General features: G+C 37.9%; 2 protein-coding genes across 8 annotated transcripts; one reads left to right on the forward strand and one right to left on the reverse strand.

Moving 5' to 3' along the window:
* Positions 1-758: 758 nt before the first annotated feature.
* On the reverse strand, positions 759-6,582 carry LOC141639131 (uncharacterized). Of its 7 annotated transcripts, none has more exons than XR_012542382.1 (5): positions 6,406-6,582; positions 5,547-5,681; positions 3,611-4,609; positions 1,387-1,618; positions 759-1,173 (listed from the first exon to the last, which is right to left on the reverse strand). XR_012542382.1 is itself a non-coding variant. In XM_074448309.1 (5 exons), the coding sequence occupies exons 3-5, from the start codon at positions 3,931-3,933 to the stop codon at positions 1,203-1,205; spliced, it is 456 nt and encodes a 151-aa protein (XP_074304410.1). In that variant the 5' UTR covers positions 3,934-4,609; positions 5,547-5,681; positions 6,406-6,582; the 3' UTR covers positions 759-1,202. The 7 variants fall into 7 exon arrangements, 6 of the variants coding, with proteins under 6 accessions (XP_074304410.1, XP_074304411.1, XP_074304413.1 ...); XM_074448309.1 differs by having other exon boundaries at positions 759-1,255; positions 1,387-1,466; XM_074448310.1 differs by having other exon boundaries at positions 1,387-1,466; positions 6,406-6,581.
* A 7-nt stretch (positions 6,583-6,589) lies between these two features.
* On the forward strand, positions 6,590-7,947 carry LOC141639130 (glycosyltransferase family protein 64 C3). The gene has a single exon (XM_074448308.1). The coding sequence runs from the start codon at positions 6,855-6,857 to the stop codon at positions 7,893-7,895; it is 1,041 nt and encodes a 346-aa protein (XP_074304409.1). The 5' UTR covers positions 6,590-6,854; the 3' UTR covers positions 7,896-7,947.
* Positions 7,948-11,170: the final 3,223 nt, after the last annotated feature.

Here is an 11,170-nt window from a genome sequence, read left to right on the forward strand (position 1 = left end):
GAAATTATTCCCCTCCTCCCATAGATTCTTTAAATTTCATTAAAATACGCCTTACAACAAAATAAAACCGTAGAGAATTTATTGAATAAAATGGTATTTTCATTGAATTCGTAATACTAAGCCGGCGTATTTGATTAAACTCCTTAATTCACAAGTTCTAACCATGTTCTTTCTAAGCTCAAATTCAGGGGTACAATGACAGGAGGTGCTTATCCCTCCTTAATGAATCCTTAACAGTGAACAAAGTAAATCACAACAATTTATCATAAAATAAATATTACACTAGTAAAGTTGCAAATGTTTTTAAGTTAAAAGCTCGGCTACAACAGCCCAACAGAGAGATCAATCCGTGGTATTAAATCTCGGTTTGAGACTTAATCTTGAAATCAGTCATTGCAGCTTAATCATGGTTGGTGTGCCATAAATGCTGCATACAGAGCCTCATAACATAGTTGCAGTCTTGCAGACTTGCAGTAACATTAAAAACCTTTACAGCTCAGTCGCGGAATGGGTTGTGAGCTTGTGGGCTTGTGACCCAATTTTACTGCCACTAATAAAACTACGTCCGCTTGCCTCTTCCGTGAGTATACCTCACTACTTTATAACGAGGAAGGGCAAGCAAGGTTAGGGAAAGCAAAAAAGATATAGAACATGTCGATGTTACATATTTTTACCGAGTTACAGGTATCAGATGTAGTTAATAGGCATTGCCTTGATTTCAGAGGCAAACAAAAAATTTAAAAAATAAAAATAAGAAAGAAAACAAAAACAGCATGCTATTCCAATTCCCAACAGCTATGCTCATACATTCCTTATGCTCTAAAAACTGAATTGAAGATGAGTACACTGTTTTTCCTTGGCACACGTAACAAACTAGGACCCTAAATGAATAGTACGAGTAAATTATATACTGGCAAGATGTCATAAACAGGCAAGCTGATTGAACAAACTACGAAAAGGAAGAAAACAAAGATAGCCGAGTCACAGCATTTTTCACCGGATAGCCATATCTGGTACTCCTAAAACTGTCTTCTTAAATGGATGAAGCCGGGTAACACAGCTTGTTCCACACAGATTCATACGATATGAGTAGAGCGCAAGCATCCAGATTTTTTAACAACATTACCCTAGTGTATCAAAGACTTCAACCTATGAGATTGTATTACGCCCCTTCTGGTAAGCGGCACAAAAACACTTCCATGTCAGTGTAGGGCCCATTCTTCTCTCACATATACATAACTTTGTCCTTCTAAGACTTTGGTCCAAAATCAAACATATTTAACCCAAGTGAATGGAGGGAATATAAAACAGAGCATGTATATAATATTATAGTATAATTGATAGTAGAGTAATGAATAACAGACAAGAGTAATTCAAGTAGCTGACCTGGAATATCAGCACCCACCGGCATGTGCTCACACACAGAGATGAGAATGACATTCAAGATCACGAACTTCCCACGGAACCTGACAGTAAAAATGGATGCCGTCTAAAAATGCATACAGGGCCTGTAACCTCTTAGAGCAGAAACCGATCTAGGCCCAAAAACAGAATTGAGTACTCCATGGTTGGTAACAGCAACGGTCAAAAGCACCTATGCTTTTTAGCTGCACACAACCTGTGACCAAACCACTCTCAAATCCGAGAAAGAAGCAACACTCAACAGGAAAACAATATGCCTGAACCAAGTATTCTATCACTTGAGAGGTAGCTTATTACTCTGTAGTAGACAGAGATGAGAAAGGTAAACTAGTATACAGATTAATTTCACCTATGGGAAAAAGTGATTGGCTTGTTCAGGATGTCTGGAATTGATTCTCAGATAAGAGAGAATCTTTCGATATCAATGAACTGAATTTACAATTTTACATATGCAGAGGACACAAAGTCGATTGAAAAGGAAAAAAAAAAAATAACGAGTGTGTTACTCATTTACATATACAGATATCCTCAGAGCATTCCTACGGAGTCGCAATCTTGAGCTCACGCTCCAAGCGTAAGGCACTAGATGACTAGATCAATGCCAACTTGCCAAGGAGAAAGGTAAAATAATGAAAGAACCAAAAATATGGGATGGCGACTTAGATTGGATGCACTTTTGCACCTGATCATTGGCTTTCAGCCTCTCTATATAAGTTGTATACCAAACAAACTTACAAACATCAATGTTATATCTGCAGATCCTACCAGCAAAAAGGAAAGGAAGATGCATCATGTGGAAACATCTCGGCTTACTTACAAAGACAAGATGCATGTACAAATACTAGATTACTAGAATAATCCTCTTGTCACATATCGCAATCTGCAGTACTAGTTTGTTTAATAACAAAATACAGCTCCAATATTATTTGCTTAACAGAGATAAATCTGATAATCTAACCGAATCTACTGAAGAACTGATATGCCCTATAAATGCATATTTACTTGTAAGTGTGTGGCAACTGGTAAGACATATACTCCTCTTCTATGAGCAAGCAATAAAAGTTAGTTTTCCAGTAAGGTGCTGTTTGGCCAAGCTTAAAAAGTGCTTTTGTAATTGAAAAAGCAGTAGCTTGGCCAAACATGGTAAATTAGAGAGTTTTAAAAGTGCTTTTGAAAAGTCAAAAACTCATTATTCACTCCCAAAAGGAGAAGTAGATATTTACTACTTCTACTTCTACTTTTTACATAAATAACCAAATAAGCAAACAAAAGTTGTATTAAAGTAGTTAGGCCAAATATGTAAATTTTGTGAAAAAACGCTTTTACAAAAGTATGGCCAAACAACTAAAACTTTTCCGAAAAGTAACTTGTGAATAAACTCCTTTTAAAAAAGAAAAGTCATTTTCCATAAGCAAGGCCAAACAGGACCTAAAAATTGTGGCTTCACCTTCTAAGACAATAATAAAAACAATAATTCAATGCCTCAATGACTCCAACCTGTGGCAAGGTAAGGATGTTGGATGTATCCAGCCTTGTCCTTATGTTGTTTCAAGGTGACGCAATAAAATTGCGTCGTAAAATGCATCGACACTCTACGACTTAACTATGCAAGAAGCTAGAGAATTTAGAGAGCTATTTAACTTTATTCACTCATATATTCCAAAGCAGGAACAGAGAGGCTTTGTAAGACATTTAACAAAAAAAGGAAGAAAGAATTAGTGCCTCCATTGAAGAGACCAACAAATGCAAATGTTGAAATCACAACAACAACAACAACATCAGAGCCTTAATCCCAAAATGATTTGGGGTCGGCGGACATGAATCATCCTTTAGAACCGTTCATGGATGAACGCACACCTCAAAATGCGAAAAAAATAAAAAAGGCAAAAATGAAAAACAAAAGGGAGAGCGAAAAATAATACAAGGTCAAGGTAAATTTATAGGTTTTAAAATCGAAGTCCGGATTTCTTTATAAAAACTTAAAATTTAAATCGAGAATAACGATTTTGAAAACCGAAGTAGAATTTAAGGATCCGGACTACCTTAAAAGTAAACCAAGTAAAATATATAAGAAAGTGGTCGGTAAAAAAGGTGTAATAAAGGAGAGAAGAACAAATAATTTTTTTAAAAATTAAATAAAAACACTAAATATGTCAAAAAAAACATCAAATACTAAAAATCCACATACCTTTCCCTCCATTGTGCCCTCTCCGTCACCATACTCTCCTCAAGCCCCAGAAATCTCATATCGTGCTCTATCACTCTCAACCATGTCTGTCTCGACCTCCCTCTACCCCTAGGAACCTTTTCTGTTCTCCAAGTCTCCAGCCTCCTAACTGGTGCGTCCATAGGTCTCCTTCTCACATGGTCAAACCATCGTAGTCGATTTTCCATCATCTTGTCCTCTATTGGCGCCACTTTTAACTTTTCCCTAATCACCTCATTCCTTAATCGATCTTTCCTTGTATGGCCGCACATCCACCTCAACATACGCATCTCCGCCACACTCATCTTTTGAATGTGACAATGTTTCACGGCCCAACACTCGGAACCGTAAAGTAAGGCAGGCCTAATTGCCGTGCGATAAAATTTTCCCTTTATCTTTGGGGCATATCTTTATCGCATAAAAACCCTGAAGCACTCTTCCATTTCAACCATCCCGCTTTAAAATCAGTTAGAATCATAAAAAAGCATGTTATCAGAAATGCAAATGTTGAAATAAAAAAAAACTGTAGGCGTCAGGTTTTGGAGTGAGAAGGAAAAGAATAATCATTTGTATAGTAATCTTGGTACAAACATGGTAAACGAGCTGAATCAATTGGTATATCCACAGTAGGCCTTGCAAATAAAATGCTTCCATATTTAAACTCTTAGAAGGTACACTTACACAAAGACAGTAGGAACCCAATGGGGTCAAGTCAGGAGCTTACTATTACTTCTCAAATAGAAGAAATGACAGAGTAGACGGAACATGAATCGTCTTTGAGCTTTACAAAAACACAAACAAGCTACTGAACCTTGGATATCTCATGCCTTGTCACTGACGGCTGTCAAGACTTTTGCACCTTTAAGCACACACTACAATTCCAAAAGAGTATGATCCTCATAAAAGCTCCTAGCCATCATTCTGATCCGGAAACGTGACACATTTGAAGACTTTACACTTTGAGCACAAGATATATCCGCACTGCAAGCAAATTAGCTATAAATTCATACGTTACATACTTACATGGAACACTCAAGGAGACAAGATGCATAGACTACAGACTACTCATATACACCTATGCTACAATGGCTTCCACCTGTAGCAATGTAAAAGGGAGGTCCAATGTACACAAGTAACACAACCTTACAGCTGTGCTTTTGACGGGCTGTGTTTCAATATGACACCCTTTAATTCACCCACCCATGCAAGGATACTATATGAAACTTCCAAAAAGAAGGGAAAATGTCAGCATGAGACTAATGGATGTGAAACCTTAGTCTTACAAGGCACGCCGCACACCCATGCGACAAGGCAGAAGACGTAAGGCGAATACGTACAAGAGTAAAATCTAGGCAAAATGTGGCAAAATGAAGAGCATAATTACAAAACCGAAATAAAAAAAAAACAAAATTGAGTTTTCTAGTTGCTCTTTATCTACAAGGCATACTTAACGCGCACGTAGGCGTTTTACTAATGCCTCCGTTAGGCATTGGGCTTAAGTGTGCCCAAAGCACTTTCTTAATCTTAGTGTAAAACAAGAATGAAGGAAGACAAAGCCTTGAATTCTCCAGATAGTGTGATGAAACATAAAACTACTATTAAGCAGAAAACAAGCAAAAAGTTGTCCACATACAAGAAACTAATAATGTCGTGAGAACATTTACTTTATTCAACCAAAAAGCAATAAAGCACACATTAACCATTTTCCAAATTAATAATTATAGTCTTTAATTGGCTAATATCACAAGTGTAACGGACTAACGGTAAATAAATAGTAATACTCAATATCTATCCAGAAACAATATCACAACATGTTGACAATACAACTGTACAAGCCAAATATGGATGCTGAAAGCACGGTAAGAACCTAAGCATGAGTTTGTTCAGCCTATTTACTGTGACACACATTACTACTTACCGCTTTACATGATGGGCATCGGCGATATATTTTATTAGTTGATGACTTCACATTAGTTTTCTGTCCATTGCAGAAATCACAAAGCAACCATCCTGTACCACTGCAGGGCTCACACAGAATTCCAAGCGTTTCCTCCTACAAAACAAAGAAGATCTGGTATTAACATTCAAGGTAGCACGTTTATGAAACAGAAAAGAACGACGGGCCCCAAGCTAAGTAACCTACCATTAAATCACTTATTGTTGCTCGAGAATGAAAGCTATAACTGAATACCCCTGCTTAAGTAAGAATGTCTAATGGGAACATCTGCTGACATTTAAGTTGTTAATACTAGATTGTTCCTTTCTTTGATTTCCTTTTATAAGTAGGAGTCAATGGGAGTACAGCTTATGTGTGCTTTTGTAACGATTTGGAAGGGATAACTTTGAAAAGGGAAAAGGATGGTAACAATAATGCTACAAAATAACCAGCTGAAAGGTAGGAGTCATAGTTGAAGACTTCAAGATAGTTCAAATTTGAAGGTGAGACATTATCCTCAATGGTCATACACTCTACTCCACACAAATTACAAAATCAGTAACTATACCACACAACCTATCCTAAATACAATCTCGATTACTATTCTGTTCACCTTAAAAATTCACTATGACACTAATCCAATAAGACAACTTTCAACAAATGTACTTCAATGGAAACAAAGTCACAAACCCGTAACCACTAAACAAACAAGGACAATGTTTAGCAGTAGCATAACAAATTTCCTGAATTCTATAACCACTCAAACAGATACTAATACAAGCATCATGAATTCCAATCTACAAAACAAAAGAATATCCTTCATTTTTTGCAAATAATATACCTGGGGTATTACTTGCTGAACTGACGAGCAAAAGTTTGGCTTTAACACTTTCCTCTCCAAAGTTTGCAAAGAAATTGGACATTTTTGCATGAAATTCAACTTCACTGTTGGAACAAAAGCTGCCATTGTTAGTTCTCAATGAACCCAAAAAAAACAAACCTTAAAAATATAAGTTTTCAGAACCTTACAAACTCAGGGATAATATCAGAATATCACCCTCAATTTCTTCATTAATTACAATATTGCCACTTGTCACTTTACTTCCACCACACAATTGAAATTATCAGCTTAATTCACACTCAACTTCCATTAATCCTCATTAAATCATAAATTATTCCACAAATTACATCATTTTCCATAATTTCAACCTAATAAGCTCGGATTACAAACCCTAATTCTCATTAAATCACAAATAAACCCTGAAAGTATAGTATTTTACCTAATTTCCAATGACATCTCAGAAATTTACCGCCATTTTCACCGTAATCTGTTTCTTCACCGTCACTTTACCGTATTCAACAAACTCCCTTCGTTCTCTCTACTCAAAATCAAACATTTGCGACAGCAAAACCCTAATTAACTCACGATTTCTTCGGTCCGATCAACTAACAGTCATAATTAACGGGTATTCGGAGCTCCGTATTCCTCTATTGACCGAAATCGCCACCGCGTACGCAGCGATGCCGGTGGTTGCGGCGGTGGTGGTGATTTGGGGGAATCCGACGACGGCGACAGAGACCCTAACTTCTCTCGCAAGTAATCTGTCGATCCTCTACGCCTCAGGTGCACCTGTTACGGTGATCCCTCAAAGATCTAAGAGTTTAAATTCGAGGTTTATTCCTGGCCGTTGGATTAAGACACGTGGCGTGCTGATTTGCGATGATGATGTTGATGTGGATGTAAAATCTGTGGGGTTTGCGTTTAAGGTGTGGCAAGTTAATCAGGGCCGTTTAATTGGGTTGTTCGCGAGATCGCACAGTCTAGATTTGACGAGGAAGAGTTGGATTTATACTGTTCATCCAGATCGGTATTCCATTGTGTTGACCAAGTTTATGATGGTCAATGTGGATTATTTGTATTTGTATAGTTGTGGGGTTAATGGGTTAGAGGAGGTGTTTGGGAAGTTGAAGGGTGTGGTTGATAATATGCATAATTGTGAGGATGTGTTGATGAATTTTGTGGTGGCGGAGGTAAGCGGTAGAGGTCCGATTCTTGTTGGGGCGGAGAGGGTTAGGGATTTGGGGGATGCTAGAAATGAGGTGGTGGAAGGGAAAAGAGTGAAGGAGGTGGGTGCTGGATTGAGCGGTGTTAAAAGAGGTATGGGTGAACATCGAAAGAAGAGAGGGGGTTGTATAACGGAGTTTCATAAGATTTTGGGTAGAATGCCTTTAAGATATAGTTATGGAAAGATAGTTAACTCGATTAGTGAGCAAGGGTTGTGTGAAAAAAGAGGAAAACTGGTACCTTGTGACCAACAAGTGTTTATATGAATGTGTGTTATGATTCTTATGAATATAATATATATATAGTCTATTGGTAGTATATGACTCTAACTTGAATTTGTATGATTTACACGTAATATGTTGTCAAGTTAGAAGAATATTTTAGTTTGTCATTAGTGATTGATTTTACAATGAAACGACTAAAACTAAAATCCTAAGACCATCCCCGAGCAAGGTTATGAGGGAGGTTATGATCTTATTGAGTCACCTTAAAAACATATTATCAAATAGGTTAAGTGATAACCTCTTCTTCACATTCTTGACCCAATTGATGACCTGCTAGGTGTCTTCATAGTATTGGTTGGAAGCAAATAACAAGGACGAAAAAAAAATGACTGAAACTCATCGTTAGAAAACTTGACAGCCGGTCAGTGTCACTTCTCATCTCCTTTCTCTCATGTCTATCAAAAGAAAAAAAAATGAAGGTAATAAGGAAACTAAATAAGAATTATAAATTAAAGCAAAACAAAACAAAAAATAAAATGAGTATAGCTAAAATGATTATATTATTTAATTATCAACAAAATGGACTTACTTTTGACATATTTTCTCAAGATGAAAAAAAGACAATAACAGTGATAATGGTGCATGAAAATGGTGATGGTGTTGATGGTGAATGAAGATGGTGACAGTCCACGAACGAGTTGGAGATTTAGGTTTTGGTTTTAGAGTTTCAATATTTTATGCTCTAGATTTGTGTAGATTAGGGGAAGGAGAATTAGAATGAGTAGTTTTTAGAGATTAATCTGGGTTTATGGTGGAGAAGATCGGAGGGGAAATTAAAGAAATTAATTATGACTTTATGAGTTGAAGACGTTGAACAGGGAAATTAGGGATGACATTTTTTGTTTGGTGAGATGTGGGAAAGGATTTAAGAAAGCAAATGGAAAGTGGTACTTATATATAGACAACCTTTTTGTTCTTGATGCGTCGGGGCAATTAAATTGAAGGGTTATTTGTAATACCCCATTAACCAAGAAGCCTTTAGCAAGACCTTCTCTAATAAATAAGGGTGATGCCATCTCGATTACCGAGACATTACACATAATTAGACAATAAAAGAACATGTTTATTAAGTTATTACAAATGATCATGTAATACGAACATAACTAAAGTATAAACTTGAATGTTTAAATAAATAAAATAAAAATGTAGAGTACAGTTGTCATCCGAACTAGACAAGACCCAGTGGTGACACGCGCTATCCAACCATCCCAGTAGCAACCCAAGTAGCAACCCACGATAGACATCAATACCTGCTAAAACTCATTGCTCGCCATTTGCCGGCAATATCTAATGGATCACCGCAGACACTAAAGAAAATACAAAACACACAAAACACCACTAAAGATCAGTAACTACAACTAACTACAAGAACAGAAATACAATCACACAAGATAATCCACGCACACATATTTTCAATCTCATCCATCGTCCCCATACTCTATAGTAGCTGATGTGACTCGTATTTACGCACATTTAGTCCCCTAAACTAGCCTCTTTCCTATGCCTTTTAGTGTGTATTAGGGTCGTTTCTTGTCTTTAGCTTCCTATTATGCATATTCTATGAGGTTTGGTGTCCTTGGTAGGAGAGGAGCACTAACCTTGCCTAAACGGAGTAAATCGGAGCTAAATTGATTGCATCCAACGACCAAGCATTGAAGACGAGACCAAGGCTAAATATCGTAGCTCAATAAAGCAAGTTTTAGGGCAATGAAGGACAATCCCCATGACCCAATAATCTATCCCCACAAGTTGTTGGGCAAGGATGACGAGAATGGAGCCATTACAAGAGGAAATTGCTTGGAACCAAACCAAGACTTGCTTGTTTGGCTCTGATCTATGCTAGATGAAATGGGGTCGAAAAATCAAGTGGTCTAGGCTTTGAATCACTCCAATAGGAGTCCGGATGAGGAAATGACGTCCGTTTTACAATCTGAGCTCAAATAAACAAGCTCACTGTCAAGACGGGCGTCCCCAGACTCAGGACGAGCGTCCCCAAGCCAGGACGGGTGTCCCTCAGTGCAGGATGAAAGTCCATCAGAGGGAGGACGTGCGTCTCCTTATAGGACTTGCAAGGCGTTGGACTTCAATTAAGTGGCTTAATCGTCATTTAACCCCTTAGTTAACCTAATTCTTATACCCACTATATGTAACACCCCCATACTCCGAGTGCCTTACCAGGACCACTCAGGTATGGAGACATCACCATCTCGGTTGCCCGAGGTATGATAATCAAATAGACAAAACAGAAACGACATTTATTATAATAGTTTAATGAATGAATACAATCCTCGAAACCAAGCTGAAAGTATAATACATTATTCCAAACTGTCTGAGCTCAACTGAAATGTAAATAAAACTAGACTACAGCGGAAGACTCTATCGTCATGTCGTGGCCATCCCAGCTATCCCAGTATCATCTCTATACCTGTTCAATATCTGCTCACCATCCCCGAATGGATCACCGCAGGTTTACAAAACAACACCGGGGTCAGTACTAATCACACAATCAATATAGATAACAACAATAAGACAAACAGTTGGCTGAACGCCACACACACACACATCCAACCAACCGTCTCAATCACCGATCCTTTGGACCGGGACCACGCCGATGGGGGACCGCATGCCGTTCCCACCTAAGCCCCGCTCATCGTACGAGCGATAACCCCGCTCATTAATGTGCACATCCCTTACGTGGCGGGTTCCACGGAAGGCGAAACTAGGGCGTGAGATCACTCCCGCAAGTGACCCCCACTCAGCCGAGAACGCATCTCGAGAACCATCAACAAACACAACCACAATCACAATTACAATCACAATCACAATCATCATATCAAACAACTAATTACAAAGACATCACCAATATCCCATTATGGGACTAATACCGAGTAGGAAATCCTACCTGGAAAGCACAACACGCAGACGGTATCTCAAAATTTGTCTCAAAACGCCTCTTCTATGAACTCTCCTCCTACCATACAACACATAGATACTACTATTCAATTACTATTCATAAAAACCCCCAATTCCTAAATTAGGGTTTCACTAATCTTAACAAATCATTATATAAATTACATTAAAAGCTTACCCTCGACGCAAGGAATCCAACGACACGAACTACGATGCAAACCGACCGTCGAACTGGGAATTGTCAAGAACGCGATTAGGAAGAAGACAAGTTGCTTTCTCTCTTAAACGGGTTTTAGGTTTTGTAAAAAGTGATTTAGAACAATGCCGAATGTGTTTATATACCTTAA

Source organism: Silene latifolia, unplaced genomic scaffold (assembly GCF_048544455.1).
Source record: "Silene latifolia isolate original U9 population unplaced genomic scaffold, ASM4854445v1 scaffold_280, whole genome shotgun sequence".
Lineage (NCBI taxonomy): Eukaryota > Viridiplantae > Streptophyta > Magnoliopsida > Caryophyllales > Caryophyllaceae > Silene > Silene latifolia.